General features: G+C 45.5%; 3 protein-coding genes, 15 non-coding genes and 1 pseudogene across 18 annotated transcripts; 6 read left to right on the top strand and 13 right to left on the bottom strand.

The window, feature by feature from the left end:
* Positions 1–126: 126 nt before the first annotated feature.
* Positions 127–1,905, bottom strand: LOC149101491 (uncharacterized). The gene has a single exon (XM_089275768.1). It carries the CDS (start codon positions 1,903–1,905, stop codon positions 127–129), a length of 1,779 nt encoding a protein of 592 aa, XP_089131894.1.
* Positions 1,906–2,438: 533 nt separating this feature from the next.
* LOC149101490 (5S ribosomal RNA) lies at positions 2,439–2,557 on the top strand. The gene has a single exon (XR_016202975.1). It is a non-coding gene; the product is annotated as a 5S ribosomal RNA (ribosomal RNA).
* An 890-nt stretch (positions 2,558–3,447) lies between these two features.
* LOC149101489 (U1 spliceosomal RNA) lies at positions 3,448–3,611 on the bottom strand. The gene has a single exon (XR_016202983.1). It is a non-coding gene; the product is annotated as a U1 spliceosomal RNA (small nuclear RNA).
* A 227-nt stretch (positions 3,612–3,838) lies between these two features.
* Positions 3,839–4,034, bottom strand: LOC149101488 (U2 spliceosomal RNA). Its single transcript, XR_016202979.1, has one exon. It is a non-coding gene; the product is annotated as a U2 spliceosomal RNA (small nuclear RNA).
* A 3,898-nt stretch (positions 4,035–7,932) lies between these two features.
* On the bottom strand, positions 7,933–9,711 carry LOC149101487 (uncharacterized). The gene has a single exon (XM_089275767.1). The coding sequence runs from the start codon at positions 9,709–9,711 to the stop codon at positions 7,933–7,935; it is 1,779 nt and encodes a 592-aa protein (XP_089131893.1).
* Positions 9,712–10,244: 533 nt separating this feature from the next.
* LOC149101486 (5S ribosomal RNA) lies at positions 10,245–10,363 on the top strand. Its single transcript, XR_016202974.1, has one exon. It is a non-coding gene; the product is annotated as a 5S ribosomal RNA (ribosomal RNA).
* Positions 10,364–11,253: 890 nt separating this feature from the next.
* On the bottom strand, positions 11,254–11,417 carry LOC149101485 (U1 spliceosomal RNA). The gene has a single exon (XR_016202982.1). It is a non-coding gene; the product is annotated as a U1 spliceosomal RNA (small nuclear RNA).
* A 227-nt stretch (positions 11,418–11,644) lies between these two features.
* LOC149101484 (U2 spliceosomal RNA) lies at positions 11,645–11,836 on the bottom strand. The gene has a single exon (XR_016202978.1). It is a non-coding gene; the product is annotated as a U2 spliceosomal RNA (small nuclear RNA).
* Positions 11,837–12,286: 450 nt separating this feature from the next.
* Positions 12,287–12,405, top strand: LOC149101483 (5S ribosomal RNA). The gene has a single exon (XR_016202973.1). It is a non-coding gene; the product is annotated as a 5S ribosomal RNA (ribosomal RNA).
* An 890-nt stretch (positions 12,406–13,295) lies between these two features.
* LOC149101482 (U1 spliceosomal RNA) lies at positions 13,296–13,459 on the bottom strand. Its single transcript, XR_016202981.1, has one exon. It is a non-coding gene; the product is annotated as a U1 spliceosomal RNA (small nuclear RNA).
* Positions 13,460–13,686: 227 nt separating this feature from the next.
* LOC149101481 (U2 spliceosomal RNA) lies at positions 13,687–13,878 on the bottom strand. Its single transcript, XR_016202977.1, has one exon. It is a non-coding gene; the product is annotated as a U2 spliceosomal RNA (small nuclear RNA).
* A 450-nt stretch (positions 13,879–14,328) lies between these two features.
* Positions 14,329–14,447, top strand: LOC149101480 (5S ribosomal RNA). Its single transcript, XR_016202972.1, has one exon. It is a non-coding gene; the product is annotated as a 5S ribosomal RNA (ribosomal RNA).
* An 890-nt stretch (positions 14,448–15,337) lies between these two features.
* Positions 15,338–15,501, bottom strand: LOC149101479 (U1 spliceosomal RNA). Its single transcript, XR_016202980.1, has one exon. It is a non-coding gene; the product is annotated as a U1 spliceosomal RNA (small nuclear RNA).
* A 227-nt stretch (positions 15,502–15,728) lies between these two features.
* Positions 15,729–15,920, bottom strand: LOC149101478 (U2 spliceosomal RNA). Its single transcript, XR_016202976.1, has one exon. It is a non-coding gene; the product is annotated as a U2 spliceosomal RNA (small nuclear RNA).
* A 450-nt stretch (positions 15,921–16,370) lies between these two features.
* On the top strand, positions 16,371–16,489 carry LOC149101477 (5S ribosomal RNA). Its single transcript, XR_016202971.1, has one exon. It is a non-coding gene; the product is annotated as a 5S ribosomal RNA (ribosomal RNA).
* An 890-nt stretch (positions 16,490–17,379) lies between these two features.
* On the bottom strand, positions 17,380–17,543 carry LOC149101476 (U1 spliceosomal RNA). Its single transcript, XR_016202969.1, has one exon. It is a non-coding gene; the product is annotated as a U1 spliceosomal RNA (small nuclear RNA).
* A 227-nt stretch (positions 17,544–17,770) lies between these two features.
* On the bottom strand, positions 17,771–17,946 carry LOC149101475 (U2 spliceosomal RNA; annotated as a pseudogene).
* A 3,910-nt stretch (positions 17,947–21,856) lies between these two features.
* Positions 21,857–23,870, bottom strand: LOC110040549 (uncharacterized). The gene has a single exon (XM_020745788.2). It carries the CDS (start codon positions 23,648–23,650, stop codon positions 21,857–21,859), a length of 1,794 nt encoding a protein of 597 aa, XP_020601447.2. The 5' UTR covers positions 23,651–23,870.
* Positions 23,871–24,182: 312 nt separating this feature from the next.
* Positions 24,183–24,301, top strand: LOC149101474 (5S ribosomal RNA). The gene has a single exon (XR_016202970.1). It is a non-coding gene; the product is annotated as a 5S ribosomal RNA (ribosomal RNA).
* The last annotated feature ends 154 nt before the right edge of the window (positions 24,302–24,455 follow it).

Below are 24,455 nucleotides of genomic sequence, written 5' to 3'. Positions count from 1 at the left end.
AGTCGGATTTTTCAATAAGATCGAAGAGGAGATTATTATTAAGGGGATTCCCCAAACCCCTCGCATTAATAGTTAGGACTTTGAAAGTATCTCAGAAAAAGGACTTAAAAGAGGAACATAACAAAATTACTCTTTATGTTTCCTGCCTTTCTTTTGTTTACGTTTCTCCTTAGGGACAGCATCAGTCTGGGTCTGGGCCTTGCGTTTTAAGTCAGAGGACGCCTCCATCGGCGACGAAGGGGGAGCAGAGGAACGTGGTTTGCCAGCAACTAGGGAAGGAGAGGTAGGTTTGCGAAGAGCAGCCGCTGCCAGAGCTTCAGGGACTGGAGCGGGAGTACGGCGAGAGATTCGAGGACGGGCAGAACTAGTGGAAGAATTGGCGGGAGGAGGATTTGACGGAGTATCGATGACGATGACATCAGGTTTGATGAGACCCTGAGAATCTAGAACATGTTGTGATTGACCAGATGGAGGATTAGCAGCAGGTGAAGAGTTAGCAGGTTGAACGTTGACAGGTTGAGCATTTGGCAGTGATTCGGATGGTGTAAACAGAACAGGGGTTTCAGCGGCAGATGAAGGCACAGAAATCGATGGACCAGCAGATGGAGTAGCGGTAGCGGTAACAGATGGTTCAGCGGCATCAGCAGGAGGTGGATGGGTCTTAGAAGGCAGAGCTGCGGCTAAAGGGAGGTCTTCTACAACATCGACATAGGCGTCGGACAAATCGGACTCGTCCGCCCATGCAAAAGAATCGCCAGAGTGGGTCTTATAGGAAGCGTCGCTAACATCAGAGGCGTCATCGTCATCGTCGTCATCAACGTTCACTGGAGCAGATTCATCTGTGGGCTCACCGTAGACAACAGGAGAGACCCACGAGTACCTACAATGGCTACTAAGATGGCCATCCTCTTTGCAGAAGTGACATAGAGGCGGGGCTGGACAACGGTTCGCTTCGTGACCAATGTTCTCACAGTTGAAACACACCTTGTGGTCGCAAGCATTACTAAAATGGCCAGGCAAATTACATTTACGGCAGGTAAGCGGCTGACCAGCATACTTTACAAAGACTTGATATTTACCAAAACGGAGAAAGTTAGGGACGGGCTTGACAATCCGGACGCGATAATGACGTAAACCATTGTAGATATTAGGTGCGTAATCAAATTTACCACGGCGATAATGAATAACCTCGCAGAAAGGAGCGAGGCGCTTTATTATAGCCCAATCACTCAGTTCAAAAGGAGCGTCGTAAATAGTCAAGAATGTAAGAGGCCTGTCGATATCTTGAATAGCGTAACTTTCATTATTGATCGTGATAGAATTCAGGCTTAGGAATTTTTCTTTGGCGGCAGGAGATTTGAAAGTGACCACCACTTCACCGTTCATTTTTCGCTGTAAGCACTGAATTTCAGCGGCGTCAACGTTTGCGGAGTTAAGGGCATCGAAAACTGAACGAGCAGATGTAAAACGTGAAGGTGTGAACAGTGCGGATCGAGGGCGTTTCGGCATGTCATTAACAAACGAACGACGCCATGATTGCGGGGCGTTGTCAGCAGAACCAGTCGTTCTCGCCGCTCTAGAAGCGTAAGTTTCCCCATCTACAACGGCACAATTGCGAGCCCCAGCATCTAAATTTTCAGGCTGAAGTACAGAATCAGCGCGAGGAACGTTCATTGCTTCAACATTCGCATTAGCAGATAAAGCGTCAGAAGAGACGTCAACAACATTTCCACCAGGGACCACATTTTCACCAGGAACAACAGCATTCTCTCCAGGGACAGCACCAACAGTATTCTCTCCAGGGACAGCATCAACACAACGTACACTTGGGATATCAACATTATCGCATATTTCCATATTCAAAACTTCACAACTCACCGTACCACAATCTTTGTCATTTTCCATTTTTACATATATGGGATGGCAAAACTAAAAAATGCCCGAAACAATCCCACAACAGGATCGCAGCCAAAAGGCCGAGAAGCGATACCGGACCTTCCCTTCCCTAGGAGGGTGGTCCAGGGTTTCCCCCTTTGAGATATGGTGGTCAATATGCTGTCGCCGAGGGGCCTGGAGCCGACTGTAGGCCGACGCCATGGAGCAAGTTGCCGTCGTAGACGCACTTGTTCTACAACACAAGTCCACAAAAATCAGCAGCAAAGTTGATAACGTGCCTCCAGGGGTGAGTGAGATCAAACACCTTTTTGCCCTCCAAAACGAGGCAACATGTTAAAGACCCGTAATGACTCCGTTACTAAGATAGCGCTACAGACACAGGCAGAAAAAAAAACGGCTACGTTATCAACATTCGCTCTCCACGTGCATACAACTTGCAGAGAAGTCAAGAAATGCCTGCTAAAAGATTGCTGGTTGCTATTATTGCTTTGCTTTTGCTTTGGTGGCTCGTTTAAAAGACTAAATTTTCACCCCTTTCTCTTGTCTACGACCATACCACAGGGAAAGCACCGGTTCTCGTCCGATCACCGAAGTTAAGCCCTGTCGGGCGGGGTTAGTACTTGGATGGGTGACCGCCTGGGAATACCCCGTGTTGTAGACTTTTCATTTTCTCGGCCGTTTTATTTTGCATATGTTCATTTTTTCTTTCTTTTACTACAACCTTTGGCTATTCCAGTGGCTGGAAAGCACAAATAACTTTTTACACATTTCAGGAGACTCAAAAGATAGCTAGAAAACATGAAAAGTACCCTTAAAATGATCGCGGGATAAATTAGAATCGAAGTCTCGCGCGCTAACGTTCGCGTGCGAAACGGTTATTTATGACATCAAATTGGCGTGTGTGACATCAAATAATTCGAAGCAAAATGATATTCTGCCTTGCCGAACGGTTTTCAAGCAGCTAAAAGTGCGGAAAACTACGCCAATTCCCAAAGAAATGCGCCCGATCAACAACGGCAAAGCAAACAACACACGCGAGCCGTTGCATATTAACGGTCGACACGAATTCGAGCCGTCAAAACAATTCTATTCATGACTTGACTTGGAGAATGACGGAGGCTCGGACCGTTGTCTAGTTTAGTCAACGAACCACCAACACAACAATCGTAAGGTAGAAATCAACTCACGGTTTGGCCAGCACTTCTCCTGTTACTTTCCTTGTCCTTTGCTCTTTCCATACTGTAAGTCGACGAACGTTACTTCGAGGACAAACTTGGCGGGGATCGAGTCAATGATTGACCGCCTGCCGAAACAAACGCAAATCGGAAAAGCCACCTTCTTCAGTTCAGTACAACATAGATGCATGACAACACGAGTTCCAGCGCACTCGCCTTTTCAGTTGCAGCTGGAAATCCTTGGCTTGCTTGCTTGACACGTTCCTTCGTTGTTCACTGTGCCCAGTCGTCCAGCCCGGCCCGGCCAACTGACGAACAAAGCAAAGCGTCAATCATTAACCATCCACCATTCACAGGGCCAACACTTGCACTTTTTCGGGGGCGAGCGCGAACGCAGGCCCCCACTACCAGAAATTATACGCTCGAGTTACCCACATTTGGGGTAATCGCAAGGGTCAACCCGATCGAAGTGCAATGAAAGGGCCTCGCCTTGAGAGGACTGCCTCCTTGATCACAGTACCTCCCGCGTCAGGTAAGTATGAAAATTCTTGACGCGGGGGCCGTCAAAGGCAAACCTCCTTACCTCTATATCCTTGTGGTAGTGCTTTGCGGGCGTGCTAGAACCTCCAGCCTCACTTCTAGGCGGCTCTAGAGTAGCTTCCCTCCTCAGTCTGTGCCTGTCGACAGAGAAAAACGCCAGACATTAGTGTCAGGAGGAGGCTTTCTTTGATTTCTTTCTTTGATTGAATGAAGGTTTCTTCCCCGAGGGGAAGTGGGCCGCACTCGGAGGTAGTGCTATACCGAGGCAACCCGTGGCTGGGACGAGGCAAGCCTCTTTTCCACAGCCCAGTTCCAAAAATCAGTTTAATATATGAGCTGCTCAATGAGCAGCGTATCAGATATTAAGCTGATAAGAACAGATTTTAAGTTTTGAAATGAGTTTATTCTCAATAAACTACTTATGTACAAGTTAAAAAGTGCAAGGCACGTGGGCTTGGCCCCTCACATATAGCTATGTATCAAAAATAATTACTAAGATATTACAAAAAAAAATGTTCGGGAATGATCGGAAGTATTCGGAAGTGTTCGTTAAATATTCATTGTCCATTATGTTGATACGTATATACTAAGCTAAAGCGATCATAATTAAGGAGAACGACTATAATTTATCTAGAATAACGTTAGATCTAACTATTTACACTATATACAATATCCAAAATCCGGAGTTAGCTCCTGCATCGACCCCGCAACACAATCCCCTAAGGGGGTCTCTGAGGAGGCCAACCAAAATCCCCAACAAAGGAGCCTGTGAGCAGGGAACGACCGAAGCAGTCCGCGCACGGATTGTGAATATGTAGACATTATAAGAAAATGCGATAGGAGGAATCAGAAATAACACAGAGTGAAGACTCCCAGGCGGACGCAAAGTTCGAATTGGACAATCGGAAATGATCCAAAGAAATTCGTTTACGGATATCAGTTTTAATATAACGAATAATAGCGCGGGAGTCTTCGTTTCCATTATGAAAGGTAGATTTGTTACGAAATTTCCAAATTCCGTAAAGAACGGTTTTGATGACAAATCTGGCCAAGCGTGCATTTCTAGGATCCACGCGTGGCCATTGAAAGAAGAAAACAAAAAGACAATTAGGTAGAAAAGTCACACCAAGAAGAGAAGACAAAATAGGCGTGAAGTGTGTCCAAACAGACTTCACGCGAGCACAATTAAGGAAACAATGATCGATTGTTTCTTTTCGAGGGCAGGATGCGCAGCGGTCAGAGTTGATATAACCCCAGTTCTTCATGGAGTCACGAACTTTGACCGCTCGCAGAATAATCAGCCACAATAGATCATTTTTAAAATTCTCAGAAAAACCATCACGGACAAGAGACCAATGCCGATCCAAGTCAAAACCGATAGACAAGAAAGAAACCCAATAACGATGAATTACAGGCGAGGACGATTTTTCCATAAGAAGGGTAGAATAACATTTCTTCGAGGTAAAAACAAAATCAAGCCAGTCTTGGCAAGACAAAATCTTGCGAAGACTGTCTAAAACGGAAAGGCAATTCGAGTAAAAAGGCGTCAAAAATTGTGCGCTCGGGGAGGAGTTATCCCGAAGAAAACTCCACTCCGATCGAAAAGAGGATAACTTAGCACCGAAAAAATACTTAATAAGATAAAAAGACTTTGAATCGGCACTGGTACAATTAGAAATAATAGAAGCTAGTTTTAACGCATCTGCTTTAACCTTAAAATTAATTATACCTAACCCCCCCCTTAAAAAAGACTGATGACACGACTGTCGACTTACAGTTTCAATACGACACCCCCAAAGGAAAGGCCAGATTAAGTTATTGACTTCAGTAACAACCCATTTAGGAACAGAAAGAATAGTAGCAAGATATAACAATTTACTAATACCTAACGTATTAACAATTAAAGATTTACCAACTAAAGATAAAGAACGAGATTTCCATAAATTAAGATGATTTTCTAACTTTTTCAGTTTAGGCTGCCAATTGTCGGATTCAGGATTTTGTCCGAAGACCACTCCCAAGATTTTCATTTTTGACACCCACGTGAGGCCAAATGGTTGATCAGTGCGTGAGCGCCACGCACCCAACCACATGGCCTCCGTTTTGGAAACGTTGAGTTTAGCCCCAGATCCCCGCTCATAAATTTGAATGACTTTGAAAAGAATCTCAAGAGAACGAACGGATTTAACTAGACTAGTCGTGTCATCAGCGTAAACCCCTACTTTATATTGGGAACCTCTAGCACCAGGCAGGAGAAAGCCTTCGATTTCAGCGCACGAACGAATTTTGCACGCAAGAGTTTCAACGCAAAGAATATACAACATCGGAGAAAGGGAATCCCCCTGGCGGACCCCGCGAGATAAAGGAATCGGCTTCGTAAGCCATTCATTAACAATCACACGCATGTTAGCACCATTATAAAAAGTATTGATCCAATTGCAAAAAGAAGGACCAAAGCCAAAACGAATTAAAAGATTCTGTAAAAAGGTACGGTTAACACGATCGAAGGCCTTCTCCTGGTCGAGACTTACTAAAATGCCAGTTTCACCAGTACGGTCTATGTAATCTAAAATGTCTCTGAGAGCGTGAAGATTTGAAGGAATTTTCCGCCCGGGAACAGAACATGTTTGGTCAGGATCGACAATGAATTGGAGAACTTTAGAAAGACGAACAGAAATAGCTTTAGAGCAAATTTTATAATCAACGTTGAGGAGGGAAATCGGCCTCCAATTTTTAAGAGATTTCCGATCACCTTTTTTAAAAATCACGCGAGTATTACTCGTTTTCATGGAGTCACACATCTCGCCAGCTTCAAAACACGCATTATAAACAAGAATTAAATGAGGCGATAGAACATCCCAGAACTTTCGATAGAATTCAACGGTTAGACCGTCGGGCCCGGGAGATTTGTTTGTATTCATGTTTTTAATAGCAAAAGAAATTTCATCAATTGTCATTGCACCTTCGCACAATGACGATTGATCAGGCGAAAGCTGGCGAGAAAGAGAAGAGAAAAGATCGTTTTGGAAATTCAAATCAATGGGTTCTTCAGAAAACAAGGAGGAATAGAAATCAACATGTGCTTGCTCAATCTCTTCTTGAGAAGAAACTTCGGCGCCGGACGAGTCATAGATCGATGACATGTGGCTTTTTTGAGCGTTAGACGATTGTAGTTGGAAAAAATAGCGAGTAGGACGCTCACCGTCTTCAAGCCATTCAGCGCGACTACGAATTAAAATTCCTTCAGTTTCCTTAATATAAATGGCCTTTAGACGGCATTCAACGTCATGAATTAAGTCAACAACAGAATTGTCACCGTCAACCAAGCGTTGACGAAGACCGATTAATTTATTCGTTAGAAAAACACGATCACGACATAATTGACGCCGTTTTTGGCGGGAAAAAGAAATCGATTCCTCCTTGATGGAAACTTTCAAGAACTCCCACCAATCTTGAGGAGAGGCAAAAGAAGCGAAATAAGAAACGTGACTTTGAATTAAACTACGAATATTATCGCAAAAACTTTTATCGTCAAGAAGCGAATTATTAAATTTCCATACCCCTGGGCCACGTTTAATAGCATCAGGGATTTGGAAAACAAAAGAAACGAAGTCGTGATCGGAAAGCGGGCAAGGTGAGATTTCACATTGACAGTCGGATGTAAACAAGTCTTTGGAAACAAAGAACTTGTCCAAACGGCTGGCAATTGAATAGTCATGATTAAACCAAGTGAATTCGCGCGCGCGGGGATGTAATTTACGCCACGCATCAACCAAAATAAAATCAGATTTCAAAGAGCTACATTCGTTGCCGATAGAAACATTACCTCCGAATTTATCGAGCGCGTTGTCATAACAATTAAAATCGCCCCCGATCACAAGAGCAGAGGCGGGAATAAAAAATTCATGAAGAGATTCATAAAAAGATTTTCGATCAGTAAGATTGGTGGGAGCATAAATATTAACAAAATTAATATCGACACCATCAATCCTGACCAAAAGACTAATTAATCGCCCATTAGAGTCCTTTTTCCAAGATACAATTTCATCGGAGCATTTAGGGGAAATTAAAATGGCAACACCGCCTTGCTTTCCAATTGCGGGGGACCAAAAACTACGCCCCAACCATCTACGGGAAAGGGCCCTGATGTTTGCCTCAGAGCTGACTAGCGTTTCTTGAAGAAAACAAATGTCGCAGTCGGATTTTTCAATAAGATCGAAGAGGAGATTATTATTAAGGGGATTCCCCAAACCCCTCGCATTAATAGTTAGGACTTTGAAAGTATCTCAGAAAAAGGACTTAAAAGAGGAACATAACAAAATTACTCTTTATGTTTCCTGCCTTTCTTTTGTTTACGTTTCTCCTTAGGGACAGCATCAGTCTGGGTCTGGGCCTTGCGTTTTAAGTCAGAGGACGCCTCCATCGGCGACGAAGGGGGAGCAGAGGAACGTGGTTTGCCAGCAACTAGGGAAGGAGAGGTAGGTTTGCGAAGAGCAGCCGCTGCCAGAGCTTCAGGGACTGGAGCGGGAGTACGGCGAGAGATTCGAGGACGGGCAGAACTAGTGGAAGAATTGGCGGGAGGAGGATTTGACGGAGTATCGATGACGATGACATCAGGTTTGATGAGACCCTGAGAATCTAGAACATGTTGTGATTGACCAGATGGAGGATTAGCAGCAGGTGAAGAGTTAGCAGGTTGAACGTTGACAGGTTGAGCATTTGGCAGTGATTCGGATGGTGTAAACAGAACAGGGGTTTCAGCGGCAGATGAAGGCACAGAAATCGATGGACCAGCAGATGGAGTAGCGGTAGCGGTAACAGATGGTTCAGCGGCATCAGCAGGAGGTGGATGGGTCTTAGAAGGCAGAGCTGCGGCTAAAGGGAGGTCTTCTACAACATCGACATAGGCGTCGGACAAATCGGACTCGTCCGCCCATGCAAAAGAATCGCCAGAGTGGGTCTTATAGGAAGCGTCGCTAACATCAGAGGCGTCATCGTCATCGTCGTCATCAACGTTCACTGGAGCAGATTCATCTGTGGGCTCACCGTAGACAACAGGAGAGACCCACGAGTACCTACAATGGCTACTAAGATGGCCATCCTCTTTGCAGAAGTGACATAGAGGCGGGGCTGGACAACGGTTCGCTTCGTGACCAATGTTCTCACAGTTGAAACACACCTTGTGGTCGCAAGCATTACTAAAATGGCCAGGCAAATTACATTTACGGCAGGTAAGCGGCTGACCAGCATACTTTACAAAGACTTGATATTTACCAAAACGGAGAAAGTTAGGGACGGGCTTGACAATCCGGACGCGATAATGACGTAAACCATTGTAGATATTAGGTGCGTAATCAAATTTACCACGGCGATAATGAATAACCTCGCAGAAAGGAGCGAGGCGCTTTATTATAGCCCAATCACTCAGTTCAAAAGGAGCGTCGTAAATAGTCAAGAATGTAAGAGGCCTGTCGATATCTTGAATAGCGTAACTTTCATTATTGATCGTGATAGAATTCAGGCTTAGGAATTTTTCTTTGGCGGCAGGAGATTTGAAAGTGACCACCACTTCACCGTTCATTTTTCGCTGTAAGCACTGAATTTCAGCGGCGTCAACGTTTGCGGAGTTAAGGGCATCGAAAACTGAACGAGCAGATGTAAAACGTGAAGGTGTGAACAGTGCGGATCGAGGGCGTTTCGGCATGTCATTAACAAACGAACGACGCCATGATTGCGGGGCGTTGTCAGCAGAACCAGTCGTTCTCGCCGCTCTAGAAGCGTAAGTTTCCCCATCTACAACGGCACAATTGCGAGCCCCAGCATCTAAATTTTCAGGCTGAAGTACAGAATCAGCGCGAGGAACGTTCATTGCTTCAACATTCGCATTAGCAGATAAAGCGTCAGAAGAGACGTCAACAACATTTCCACCAGGGACCACATTTTCACCAGGAACAACAGCATTCTCTCCAGGGACAGCACCAACAGTATTCTCTCCAGGGACAGCATCAACACAACGTACACTTGGGATATCAACATTATCGCATATTTCCATATTCAAAACTTCACAACTCACCGTACCACAATCTTTGTCATTTTCCATTTTTACATATATGGGATGGCAAAACTAAAAAATGCCCGAAACAATCCCACAACAGGATCGCAGCCAAAAGGCCGAGAAGCGATACCGGACCTTCCCTTCCCTAGGAGGGTGGTCCAGGGTTTCCCCCTTTGAGATATGGTGGTCAATATGCTGTCGCCGAGGGGCCTGGAGCCGACTGTAGGCCGACGCCATGGAGCAAGTTGCCGTCGTAGACGCACTTGTTCTACAACACAAGTCCACAAAAATCAGCAGCAAAGTTGATAACGTGCCTCCAGGGGTGAGTGAGATCAAACACCTTTTTGCCCTCCAAAACGAGGCAACATGTTAAAGACCCGTAATGACTCCGTTACTAAGATAGCGCTACAGACACAGGCAGAAAAAAAAACGGCTACGTTATCAACATTCGCTCTCCACGTGCATACAACTTGCAGAGAAGTCAAGAAATGCCTGCTAAAAGATTGCTGGTTGCTATTATTGCTTTGCTTTTGCTTTGGTGGCTCGTTTAAAAGACTAAATTTTCACCCCTTTCTCTTGTCTACGACCATACCACAGGGAAAGCACCGGTTCTCGTCCGATCACCGAAGTTAAGCCCTGTCGGGCGGGGTTAGTACTTGGATGGGTGACCGCCTGGGAATACCCCGTGTTGTAGACTTTTCATTTTCTCGGCCGTTTTATTTTGCATATGTTCATTTTTTCTTTCTTTTACTACAACCTTTGGCTATTCCAGTGGCTGGAAAGCACAAATAACTTTTTACACATTTCAGGAGACTCAAAAGATAGCTAGAAAACATGAAAAGTACCCTTAAAATGATCGCGGGATAAATTAGAATCGAAGTCTCGCGCGCTAACGTTCGCGTGCGAAACGGTTATTTATGACATCAAATTGGCGTGTGTGACATCAAATAATTCGAAGCAAAATGATATTCTGCCTTGCCGAACGGTTTTCAAGCAGCTAAAAGTGCGGAAAACTACGCCAATTCCCAAAGAAATGCGCCCGATCAACAACGGCAAAGCAAACAACACACGCGAGCCGTTGCATATTAACGGTCGACACGAATTCGAGCCGTCAAAACAATTCTATTCATGACTTGACTTGGAGAATGACGGAGGCTCGGACCGTTGTCTAGTTTAGTCAACGAACCACCAACACAACAATCGTAAGGTAGAAATCAACTCACGGTTTGGCCAGCACTTCTCCTGTTACTTTCCTTGTCCTTTGCTCTTTCCATACTGTAAGTCGACGAACGTTACTTCGAGGACAAACTTGGCGGGGATCGAGTCAATGATTGACCGCCTGCCGAAACAAACGCAAATCGGAAAAGCCACCTTCTTCAGTTCAGTACAACATAGATGCATGACAACACGAGTTCCAGCGCACTCGCCTTTTCAGTTGCAGCTGGAAATCCTTGGCTTGCTTGCTTGACACGTTCCTTCGTTGTTCACTGTGCCCAGTCGTCCAGCCCGGCCCGGCCAACTGACGAACAAAGCAAAGCGTCAATCATTAACCATCCACCATTCACAGGGCCAACACTTGCACTTTTTCGGGGGCGAGCGCGAACGCAGGCCCCCACTACCAGAAATTATACGCTCGAGTTACCCACATTTGGGGTAATCGCAAGGGTCAACCCGATCGAAGTGCAATGAAAGGGCCTCGCCTTGAGAGGACTGCCTCCTTGATCACAGTACCTCCCGCGTCAGGTAAGTATGAAAATTCTTGACGCGGGGGCCGTCAAAGGCAAACCTCCTTACCTCTATATCCTTGTGGTAGTGCTTTGCGGGCGTGCTAGAACCTCCAGCCTCACTTCTAGGCGGCTCTAGAGTAGCTTCCCTCCTCAGTCTGTGCCTGTCGACAGAGAAAAACGCCAGACATTAGTGTCAGGAGGAGGCTTTCTTTGATTTCTTTCTTTGATTGAATGAAGGTTTCTTCCCCGAGGGGAAGTGGGCCGCACTCGGAGGTAGTGCTATACCGAGGCAACCCGTGGCTGGGACGAGGCAAGCCTCTTTTCCACAGCCCAGTTCCAAAAATCAGTTTAATATATGAGCTGCTCAATGAGCAGCGTATCAGATATTAAGCTGATAAGAACAGATACTACACTTGATCTTAGCCAAAAGGCCGAGAAGCGATACCGGACCTTCCCTTCCCTAGGAGGGTGGTCCAGGGTTTCCCCCTTTGAGATATGGTGGTCAATATGCTGTCGCCGAGGGGCCTGGAGCCGACTGTAGGCCGACGCCATGGAGCAAGTTGCCGTCGTAGACGCACTTGTTCTACAACACAAGTCCACAAAAATCAGCAGCAAAGTTGATAACGTGCCTCCAGGGGTGAGTGAGATCAAACACCTTTTTGCCCTCCAAAACGAGGCAACATGTTAAAGACCCGTAATGACTCCGTTACTAAGATAGCGCTACAGACACAGGCAGAAAAAAAAACGGCTACGTTATCAACATTCGCTCTCCACGTGCATACAACTTGCAGAGAAGTCAAGAAATGCCTGCTAAAAGATTGCTGGTTGCTATTATTGCTTTGCTTTTGCTTTGGTGGCTCGTTTAAAAGACTAAATTTTCACCCCTTTCTCTTGTCTACGACCATACCACAGGGAAAGCACCGGTTCTCGTCCGATCACCGAAGTTAAGCCCTGTCGGGCGGGGTTAGTACTTGGATGGGTGACCGCCTGGGAATACCCCGTGTTGTAGACTTTTCATTTTCTCGGCCGTTTTATTTTGCATATGTTCATTTTTTCTTTCTTTTACTACAACCTTTGGCTATTCCAGTGGCTGGAAAGCACAAATAACTTTTTACACATTTCAGGAGACTCAAAAGATAGCTAGAAAACATGAAAAGTACCCTTAAAATGATCGCGGGATAAATTAGAATCGAAGTCTCGCGCGCTAACGTTCGCGTGCGAAACGGTTATTTATGACATCAAATTGGCGTGTGTGACATCAAATAATTCGAAGCAAAATGATATTCTGCCTTGCCGAACGGTTTTCAAGCAGCTAAAAGTGCGGAAAACTACGCCAATTCCCAAAGAAATGCGCCCGATCAACAACGGCAAAGCAAACAACACACGCGAGCCGTTGCATATTAACGGTCGACACGAATTCGAGCCGTCAAAACAATTCTATTCATGACTTGACTTGGAGAATGACGGAGGCTCGGACCGTTGTCTAGTTTAGTCAACGAACCACCAACACAACAATCGTAAGGTAGAAATCAACTCACGGTTTGGCCAGCACTTCTCCTGTTACTTTCCTTGTCCTTTGCTCTTTCCATACTGTAAGTCGACGAACGTTACTTCGAGGACAAACTTGGCGGGGATCGAGTCAATGATTGACCGCCTGCCGAAACAAACGCAAATCGGAAAAGCCACCTTCTTCAGTTCAGTACAACATAGATGCATGACAACACGAGTTCCAGCGCACTCGCCTTTTCAGTTGCAGCTGGAAATCCTTGGCTTGCTTGCTTGACACGTTCCTTCGTTGTTCACTGTGCCCAGTCGTCCAGCCCGGCCCGGCCAACTGACGAACAAAGCAAAGCGTCAATCATTAACCATCCACCATTCACAGGGCCAACACTTGCACTTTTTCGGGGGCGAGCGCGAACGCAGGCCCCCACTACCAGAAATTATACGCTCGAGTTACCCACATTTGGGGTAATCGCAAGGGTCAACCCGATCGAAGTGCAATGAAAGGGCCTCGCCTTGAGAGGACTGCCTCCTTGATCACAGTACCTCCCGCGTCAGGTAAGTATGAAAATTCTTGACGCGGGGGCCGTCAAAGGCAAACCTCCTTACCTCTATATCCTTGTGGTAGTGCTTTGCGGGCGTGCTAGAACCTCCAGCCTCACTTCTAGGCGGCTCTAGAGTAGCTTCCCTCCTCAGTCTGTGCCTGTCGACAGAGAAAAACGCCAGACATTAGTGTCAGGAGGAGGCTTTCTTTGATTTCTTTCTTTGATTGAATGAAGGTTTCTTCCCCGAGGGGAAGTGGGCCGCACTCGGAGGTAGTGCTATACCGAGGCAACCCGTGGCTGGGACGAGGCAAGCCTCTTTTCCACAGCCCAGTTCCAAAAATCAGTTTAATATATGAGCTGCTCAATGAGCAGCGTATCAGATATTAAGCTGATAAGAACAGATACTACACTTGATCTTAGCCAAAAGGCCGAGAAGCGATACCGGACCTTCCCTTCCCTAGGAGGGTGGTCCAGGGTTTCCCCCTTTGAGATATGGTGGTCAATATGCTGTCGCCGAGGGGCCTGGAGCCGACTGTAGGCCGACGCCATGGAGCAAGTTGCCGTCGTAGACGCACTTGTTCTACAACACAAGTCCACAAAAATCAGCAGCAAAGTTGATAACGTGCCTCCAGGGGTGAGTGAGATCAAACACCTTTTTGCCCTCCAAAACGAGGCAACATGTTAAAGACCCGTAATGACTCCGTTACTAAGATAGCGCTACAGACACAGGCAGAAAAAAAAACGGCTACGTTATCAACATTCGCTCTCCACGTGCATACAACTTGCAGAGAAGTCAAGAAATGCCTGCTAAAAGATTGCTGGTTGCTATTATTGCTTTGCTTTTGCTTTGGTGGCTCGTTTAAAAGACTAAATTTTCACCCCTTTCTCTTGTCTACGACCATACCACAGGGAAAGCACCGGTTCTCGTCCGATCACCGAAGTTAAGCCCTGTCGGGCGGGGTTAGTACTTGGATGGGTGACCGCCTGGGAATACCCCGTGTTGTAGACTTTTCATTTTCTCGGCCGTTTTATTTTGCATATGTTCATTTTTTCTTTCTTTTACTACAACCTTTGGCTATTCCAGTGGCTGGAAAGCACAAATAACTTTTTACACATTTCAGGAGACTCAAAAGATAGCTAGAAAACATGAAAAGTACCCTTAAAATGATCGCGGGATAAATTAGAATCGAAGTCTCGCGCGCTAACGTTCGCGTGCGAAACGGTTATTTATGACATCAAATTGGCGTGTGTGACATCAAATAATTCGAAGCAAAATGATATTCTGCCTTGCCGAACGGTTTTCAAGCAGCTAAAAGTGCGGAAAACTACGCCAATTCCCAAAGAAATGCGCCCGATCAACAACGGCAAAGCAAACAACACACGCGAGCCGTTGCATATTAACGGTCGACACGAATTCGAGCCGTCAAAACAATTCTATTCATGACTTGACTTGGAGAATGACGGAGGCTCGGACCGTTGTCTAGTTTAGTCAACGAACCACCAACACAACAATCGTAAGGTAGAAATCAACTCACGGTTTGGCCAGCACTTCTCCTGTTACTTTCCTTGTCCTTTGCTCTTTCCATACTGTAAGTCGACGAACGTTACTTCGAGGACAAACTTGGCGGGGATCGAGTCAATGATTGACCGCCTGCCGAAACAAACGCAAATCGGAAAAGCCACCTTCTTCAGTTCAGTACAACATAGATGCATGACAACACGAGTTCCAGCGCACTCGCCTTTTCAGTTGCAGCTGGAAATCCTTGGCTTGCTTGCTTGACACGTTCCTTCGTTGTTCACTGTGCCCAGTCGTCCAGCCCGGCCCGGCCAACTGACGAACAAAGCAAAGCGTCAATCATTAACCATCCACCATTCACAGGGCCAACACTTGCACTTTTTCGGGGGCGAGCGCGAACGCAGGCCCCCACTACCAGAAATTATACGCTCGAGTTACCCACATTTGGGGTAATCGCAAGGGTCAACCCGATCGAAGTGCAATGAAAGGGCCTCGCCTTGAGAGGACTGCCTCCTTGATCACAGTACCTCCCGCGTCAGGTAAGTATGAAAATTCTTGACGCGGGGGCCGTCAAAGGCAAACCTCCTTACCTCTATATCCTTGTGGTAGTGCTTTGCGGGCGTGCTAGAACCTCCAGCCTCACTTCTAGGCGGCTCTAGAGTAGCTTCCCTCCTCAGTCTGTGCCTGTCGACAGAGAAAAACGCCAGACATTAGTGTCAGGAGGAGGCTTTCTTTGATTTCTTTCTTTGATTGAATGAAGGTTTCTTCCCCGAGGGGAAGTGGGCCGCACTCGGAGGTAGTGCTATACCGAGGCAACCCGTGGCTGGGACGAGGCAAGCCTCTTTTCCACAGCCCAGTTCCAAAAATCAGTTTAATATATGAGCTGCTCAATGAGCAGCGTATCAGATATTAAGCTGATAAGAACAGATACTACACTTGATCTTAGCCAAAAGGCCGAGAAGCGATACCGGACCTTCCCTTCCCTAGGAGGGTGGTCCAGGGTTTCCCCCTTTGAGATATGGTGGTCAATATGCTGTCGCCGAGGGGCCTGGAGCCGACTGTAGGCCGACGCCATGGAGCAAGTTGCCGTCGTAGACGCACTTGTTCTACAACACAAGTCCACAAAAATCAGCAGCAAAGTTGATAACGTGCCTCCAGGGGTGAGTGAGATCAAACACCTTTTTGCCCTCCAAAACGAGGCAACATGTTAAAGACCCGTAATGACTCCGTTACTAAGATAGCGCTACAGACACAGGCAGAAAAAAAAACGGCTACGTTATCAACATTCGCTCTCCACGTGCATACAACTTGCAGAGAAGTCAAGAAATGCCTGCTAAAAGATTGCTGGTTGCTATTATTGCTTTGCTTTTGCTTTGGTGGCTCGTTTAAAAGACTAAATTTTCACCCCTTTCTCTTGTCTACGACCATACCACAGGGAAAGCACCGGTTCTCGTCCGATCACCGAAGTTAAGCCCTGTCGGGCGGGGTTAGTACTTGGATGGGTGACCGCCTGGGAATACCCCGTGTTGTAGACTTTTCATTTTCTCGGCCGTTTTATTTTGCATATGTTCATTTTTTCTTTCTTTTACTACAACCTTTGGCTATTCCAGTGGCTGGAAAGCACAAATAACTTTTTACACATTTCAGGAGACTCAAAAGATAGCTAGAAAACATGAAAAGTACCCTTAAAATGATCGCGGGATAAATTAGAATCGAAGTCTCGCGCGCTAACGTTCGCGTGCGAAACGGTTATTTATGACATCAAATTGGCGTGTGTGACATCAAATAATTCGAAGCAAAATGATATTCTGCCTTGCCGAACGGTTTTCAAGCAGCTAAAAGTGCGGAAAACTACGCCAATTCCCAAAGAAATGCGCCCGATCAACAACGGCAAAGCAAACAACACACGCGAGCCGTTGCATATTAACGGTCGACACGAATTCGAGCCGTCAAAACAATTCTATTCATGACTTGACTTGGAGAATGACGGAGGCTCGGACCGTTGTCTAGTTTAGTCAACGAACCACCAACACAACAATCGTAAGGTAGAAATCAACTCACGGTTTGGCCAGCACTTCTCCTGTTACTTTCCTTGTCCTTTGCTCTTTCCATACTGTAAGTCGACGAACGTTACTTCGAGGACAAACTTGGCGGGGATCGAGTCAATGATTGACCGCCTGCCGAAACAAACGCAAATCGGAAAAGCCACCTTCTTCAGTTCAGTACAACATAGATGCATGACAACACGAGTTCCAGCGCACTCGCCTTTTCAGTTGCAGCTGGAAATCCTTGGCTTGCTTGCTTGACACGTTCCTTCGTTGTTCACTGTGCCCAGTCGTCCAGCCCGGCCCGGCCAACTGACGAACAAAGCAAAGCGTCAATCATTAACCATCCACCATTCACAGGGCCAACACTTGCACTTTTTCGGGGGCGAGCGCGAACGCAGGCCCCCACTACCAGAAATTATACGCTCGAGTTACCCACATTTGGGGTAATCGCAAGGGTCAACCCGATCGAAGTGCAATGAAAGGGCCTCGCCTTGAGAGGACTGCCTCCTTGATCACAGTACCTCCCGCGTCAGGTAAGTATGAAAATTCTTGACGCGGGGGCCGTCAAAGGCAAACCTCCTTACCTCTATATCCTTGTGGTAGTGCTTTGCGGGCGTGCTAGAACCTCCAGCCTCACTTCTAGGCGGCTCTAGAGTAGCTTCCCTCCTCAGTCTGTGCCTGTCGACAGAGAAAAACGCCAGACATTAGTGTCAGGAGGAGGCTTTCTTTGATTTCTTTCTTTGATTGAATGAAGGTTTCTTCCCCGAGGGGAAGTGGGCCGCACTCGGAGGTAGTGCTATACCGAGGCAACCCGTGGCTGGGACGAGGCAAGCCTCTTTTCCACAGCCCAGTTCCAAAAATCAGTTTAATATATGAGCTGCTCAATGAGCAGCGTATCAGATATTAAGCTGATAAGAACAGATTTTTAAGTTTTGAAATGAGTTTATTCTCAATAAACTACTTATGTACAAGTTAAAAAGTGCAAGGCACGTGGGCTTGGCCCCTCACATATAGCTATGTATCAAAAATAATTACTAAGGTATTACAAAAAAATGTTCGGGAATGATCGGAAGTATTCGGAAGTGTTCGTTAAATATTCATTGTCCATTATGTTGATACGTATATACTAAGCTAAAGCGATCATAATTAAGGAGAACGACTATAATTTATCTAGAATAACGTTAGATCTAACACTATATACAATATCCAAAATCCGGAGTTAGCTCCTGCATCGACCCCGCAACACAATCCCCTAAGGGGGTCTCTGAGGAGGCCAACCAAAATCCCCAACAAAGGAGCCTGTGAGCAGGGAACGACCGAAGCAGTCCGCGCACGGATTGTGAATATGTAGACATTATAAGAAAATGCGATAGGAGGAATCAGAAATAACACAGAGCGAAGACTCCCAGGCGGACGCAAAGTTCGAATTGGACAATCGGAAATGATCCAAAGAAATTCGTTTACGGATATCAGTTTTAATATAACGAATAATAGCGCGGGAGTCTTCGTTTCCATTATGAAAGGTAGATTTGTTACGAAATTTCCAAATTCCGTAAAGAACGGTTTTGATGACAAATCTGGCCAAGCGTGCATTTCTAGGATCCACGCGTGGCCATTGAAAGAAGAAAACAAAAAGACAATTAGGTAGAAAAGTCACACCAAGAAGAGAAGACAAAATAGGCGTGAAGTGTGTCCAAACAGACTTCACGCGAGCACAATTAAGGAAACAATGATCGATTGTTTCTTTTCGGGGGCAGGATGCGCAGCGGTGAGAGTTGATATAACCCCAGTTTTTCATGGAGTCACGAACTTTGACCGCTCGCAGAATAATCAGCCACAATAGATCATTTTTAAAATTCTCAGAAAAACCATCACGGACAAGAGACCAATGCCGATCCAAGTCAAAACCGATAGACAAGAAAGAAACCCAATAACGATGAATTACAGGCGAGGACGATTTTTCCATAAGAAGGATAGAATAACATTTCTTCGAGGTAAAAACAAAATCAAGCCAGTCTTGGCAAGACAAAATCTTGCGAAGACTGTCTAAAACGGAAAGGCAATTCGAGTAAAAAGGCGTCAAAAATTGTGCGCTCGGGGAGGAGTTATCCCGAAGAAAACTCCACTCCGATCGAAAAGAGGATAGCTTAGCACCGAAAAAATACTTAATAAGATAAAAAGACTTTGAATCGGCACTGGTACAATTAGAAATAATAGAAGCTAGTTTTAACGCATCTGCTTTAAGCTTAAAATTAATTATACCTAACCCCCCCCTTAAAAAAGACTGATGACACGACTGTCGACTTACAGTTTCAATACGACACCCCCAAAGGAAAGGCCAGATTAAGTTATTGACTTCCGTAACAACCCATTTAGGAACAGAAAGAATAGTAGCAAGATATAACAATTTACTAATACCTAACGTATTAACAATTAAAGATTTACCAACTAAAGATAAAGAACGAGATTTCCATAAATTAAGATGATTTTCTAACTTTTTCAGTTTAGGCTGCCAATTGTCGGATTCAGGATTTTGTCCGAAGACCACTCCCAAGATTTTCATTTTTGACACCCACGTGAGGCCAAATGGTTGATCAGTGCGTGAGCGCCACGCACCCAACCACATGGCCTCCGTTTTGGAAACGTTGAGTTTGGCCCCAGATCCCCGCTCATAAATTTGAATGACTTTGAAAAGAATCTCAAGAGAACGAACGGATTTAACTAGACTAGTCGTGTCATCAGCGTAAACCCCTACTTTATATTGGGAACCTCTAGCACCAGGCAGGAGAAAGCCTTCGATTTCAGCGCACGAACGAATTTTGCACGCAAGAGTTTCAACGCAAAGAATATACAACATCGGAGAAAGGGAATCCCCCTGGCGGACCCCGCGAGATAAAGGAATCGGCTTCGTAAGCCATTCATTAACAATCACACGCATGTTAGCACCATTATAAAAAGTGTTGATCCAAGTGCAAAAAGAAGGACCAAAGCCAAAACGAATTAAAAGATTTTGTAAAAAGGTACGGTTAACACGATCGAAGGCCTTCTCCTGGTCGAGACTTACCAAAATGCCAGTTTCACCAGTACGGTCTATGTAATCTAAAATGTCTCTGAGAGCGTGAAGATTTGAAGAAATTTTCCGCCCGGGAACAGAACATGTTTGGTCAGGATCGACAATGAATTGGAGAACTTTAGAAAGGCGAACAGAAATAGCTTTAGAGCAAATTTTATAATCAACGTTGAGGAGGGAAATCGGCCTCCAATTTTTAAGAGATTTCCGATCTCCTTTTTTAAAAATCACGCGAGTATTACTCGTTTTCATGGAGTCACACATCTCGCCAGCTTCAAAACACGCATTATAAACAAGAATTAAATGAGGCGATAGAACATCCCAGAACTTTCGATAGAATTCAACGGTTAGACCGTCGGGCCCGGGAGATTTGTTTGTATTCATGTTTTTAATAGCAAAAGAAATTTCATCAATTGTCATTGCACCTTCGCACAATGACGATTGATCAGGCGAAAGCTGGCGAGAAAGAGAAGACAAAAGATCGTTTTGGAAATTCAAATCAATGGGTTCTTCAGAAAACAAGGAGGAATAGAAATCAACATGTGCTTGCTCAATCTCTTCTTGAGAAGAGACTTCGGCACCGGACGAGTCATAGATCGATGACATGTGGCTCCTTTGAGCGTTAGATGATTGTAGTTGGAAAAAATAGCGAGTAGGACGCTCACCGTCTTCAAGCCATTCAGCGCGGCTACGAATTAAAATTCCTTCGGTTTCCTTAATGTAAATGGCCTTTAGACGGCATTCAACGTCATGAATTAGGTCAACAACAGAATTGTCACCGTCAACCAAGCGTTGACGAAGACCGATTAATTTATTCGTTAGAAAAACACGATCACGACATAATTGACGCCGTTTTTTGCGGGAAAAAGAAATCGATTCCTCCTTGATGGAAACTTTCAAGAACTCCCACCAATCTTGAGGAGAGGCAAAAGAAGCGAAATAACAAACGTGACTTTGAATTAAACTACGAATATTATCGCAAAAACTTTTATCGTCAAGAAGCGAATTATTAAATTTCCATACCCCTGGGCCACGTTTAATAGCATCAGGGATTTGGAAAACAAAAGAAACGAAGTCGTGATCGGAAAGTGGGCAAGGTGAGATTTCACATTGACAGTCGGATGTAAACAAGTCTTTGGAAACAAAGAACTTGTCCAAACGGCTGGCAATTGAATAGTCATGATTAAACCAAGTGAATTCGCGCGCGCGGGGATGTAATTTACGCCACGCATCAACCAAAATAAAATCAGATTTCAAAGAGCTACATTCGTTGCCGACAGAAACATTACCTCCGAATTTATCGAGCGCGTTGTCATAACAATTAAAATCGCCCCCGATCACAAGAGCAGAGGCGGGAATAAAAAATTCATGAAGAGATTCATAAAAAGATTTTCGATCAGTAAGATTGGTGGGAGCATAAATATTAACAAAATTAATATCGACACCATCAATCCTGACCAAAAGACTAATTAATCGCCCATTAGAGTCCTTTTTCCAAGATACAATTTCATCGGAGCATTTAGGGGAAATTAAAATGGCAACACCGCCTTGTTTTCCAATTGCGGGGGACCAAAAACTACGCCCCAACCATCTACGGGAAAGAGCCCTGATGTTTGCCTCAGAGCTGACTAGCGTTTCTTGAAGAAAACAAATGTCGCAGTCGGATTTTTCAATAAGATCGAAGAGGAGATTATTATTAAGGGGATTCCCCAAACCCCTCGCATTAATAGTTAGGACTTTGAAAGTATCTCAGAAAAAGGACTTAAAAGAGGAACATAACAAAATTACTCTTTATGTTTCCTGCCTTTCTTTTGTTTACGTTTCTCCTTAGGGACAGCATCAGTCTGGGTCTGGGCCTTGCGTTTTAAGTCAGAGGACGCCTCCATCGGCGACGAAGGGGGAGCAGAAGAACGTGGTTTGCCAGCAACTAGGGAAGGAGAGGTAGGTTTGCGAAGAGCAGCTGCTGCCAGAGCTTCAGGGACTGGAGCGGGAGTACGGCGAGAGATTCGAGGACGGGCAGAACTAGTGGAAGAATTGGCGGGAGGAGGATTTGACGAAGCATCGATGACGATGACATCAGGTTTGATGAGACCCTGAGAATCTAGAACATGTTGTGATTGAGCGGATGGAGGATTAGCATCAGGTGAAGAGTTAGCAGGTTGAACGTTGACAGATTGAGCATTTGGCAGTGATTCGGATGGTGTAAACAGAACAGGGGTTTCAGCGGCAGATGGAGGCACAGAAGTCGATGGACCAGCAGATGGAGTAGCGGTAGCGGTAACAGATGATTCAGCGGCATCTGCAGGAGGTGGGTGGGTCTTAGAAGGCAGAGCTGCGGCTAAAGGGAGGTCTTCTACAACATCGACATAGGCGTCGGACAAATCGGACTCGTCCGCCCATGCAAAAGAATCGCCAGAGTGGGTCTTATAGGAAGCGTCGCTAACCTCAGAGGCGTCATCGTCATCGTCGTCGTCATCAACATTCACTGGAGCAGATTCATCTGTGGGCTCACCGTAGACAACAGGAGAGACCCACGAGTACCTACAACTGCTACTAGTATGGCCATCCTCTTTGCAGAAGTGACATAGAGGCGGGGCTGGACAACGGTTCGCTTCATGACCAATGTTCTCACAATTGAAACACACCTTGTGGTCGCAGGCATTACTAAAATGGCCAGGCAAATTACACTTACGGCAGGTAAGCGGCTGACCAGCATACTTTACAAAGACTTGATATTTACCAAAACGGAGAAAGTTAGGGACGGGCTTGACAATCCGGACGCGATAATGACGTAAACCATTGTAAATATTAGGTGCGTAATCAAATTTACCACGGCGATAATGAATAACCTCGCAGAAAGGAGCGAGGCGCTTTATTATAGCCCAATCACTCAGTTCAAAAGGAGCGTCGTAAATAGTCAAGAATGTAAGAGGCCTGTCGATATCTTGAATAGCGTAACTTTCATTATTGATCGTGATAGAATTCAGGCTTAGGAATTTTTCTTTGGCGGCAGGAGATTTGAAAGTGACCACCACTTCACCGTTCATTTTTCGCTGTAAGCACTGAATTTCAGCGGCGTCAACATTTGCGGAGTTAAGGGCATCGAAAACTGAACGAGCAGATGTAAAACGTGAAGGTGTGAACAGTGCGGATCGAGGGCGTTTCGGCATGTCATTAACAACAGAACGACGCCATGGCTGAGGGGCGTTGTCAGCAGAACCAGTCGTTCTCGCCGCTCTAGAAGCGTAAGTTTCTCCATTTACAACGGCACAATTGCGAGCCCCAGCATCTAAATTTTCAGGCTGAAGTACAGAATCAGCGCGAGGAACGTTCGTTGCTTCAACATTCACATTAGCAGATAAAGCGTCAGAAGAGACGTCAACAACATTTCCACCAGGGACCACATTTTCACCAGGAACAACAGCATTCTCTCCAGGGACAGCACCAACAGTATTCTCTCCAGGGACAGCATCAACAGAACGTACACTTGGGATATCAGCGTTAACAATAACACTATCGCTTATTTCCATATTCAAAACCTCACAACTCACCGTACCACAATCTTTGTCAGTTTCCATTTTTACATATATGGGACGGCAAAAGTAAAAATGCCCGAAACAATCCCACAACAGGATCGCAGCCAAAAGGCCGAGAAGCGATACCGGACCTTCCCTTCCCTAGGAGGGTGGTCCAGGGTTTCCCCCTTTGAGATATGGTGGTCAATATGCTGTCGCCGAGGGGCCTGGAGCCGACTGTAGGCCGACGCCATGGAGCAAGTTGCCGTCGTAGACGCACTTGTTCTACAACACAAGTCCACAAAAATCAGCAGCAAAGTTGATAACGTGCCTCCAGGGGTGAGTGAGATCAAACACCTTTTTGCCCTCCAAAACGAGGCAACATGTTAAAGACCCGTAATGACTCCGTTACTAAGATAGCGCTACAGACACAGGCAGAAAAAAAAACGGCTACGTTATCAACATTCGCTCTCCACGTGCATACAACTTGCAGAGAAGTCAAGAAATGCCTGCTAAAAGATTGCTGGTTGCTATTATTGCTTTGCTTTTGCTTTGGTGGCTCGTTTAAAAGACTAAATTTTCACCCCTTTCTCTTGTCTACGACCATACCACAGGGAAAGCACCGGTTCTCGTCCGATCACCGAAGTTAAGCCCTGTCGGGCGGGGTTAGTACTTGGATGGGTGACCGCCTGGGAATACCCCGTGTTGTAGACTTTTCATTTTCTCGGCCGTTTTATTTTGCATATGTTCATTTTTTCTTTCTTTTACTACAACCTTTGGCTATTCCAGTGGCTGGAAAGCACAAATAACTTTTTACACATTTCAGGAGACTCAAAAGATAGCTAGAAAACATGAAAAGTACCCTTAA

The sequence above is a fragment of the Orbicella faveolata genome, unplaced genomic scaffold, assembly GCF_042242905.1.
Source record: "Orbicella faveolata isolate gen_17 unplaced genomic scaffold, um_ofav_v1 contig_39, whole genome shotgun sequence".
NCBI classification, from domain to species: Eukaryota; Metazoa; Cnidaria; class Anthozoa; order Scleractinia; family Merulinidae; genus Orbicella; species Orbicella faveolata.
The sequence above is the reverse complement of the archived record's forward strand: the minus strand, read 5'-3'. Positions and strand labels throughout refer to the sequence as shown.

Bases quoted from the DNA above. Each gene is read 5' to 3' on its own strand.
- LOC110040549 (XM_020745788.2), bottom strand. From the start codon at position 23,650: ATGGAAACTGACAAAGATTGTGGTACGGTGAGTTGTGAGGTTTTGAAT.
- LOC149101491 (XM_089275768.1), bottom strand. From the start codon at position 1,905: ATGGAAAATGACAAAGATTGTGGTACGGTGAGTTGTGAAGTTTTGAAT.
- LOC149101487 (XM_089275767.1), bottom strand. From the start codon at position 9,711: ATGGAAAATGACAAAGATTGTGGTACGGTGAGTTGTGAAGTTTTGAAT.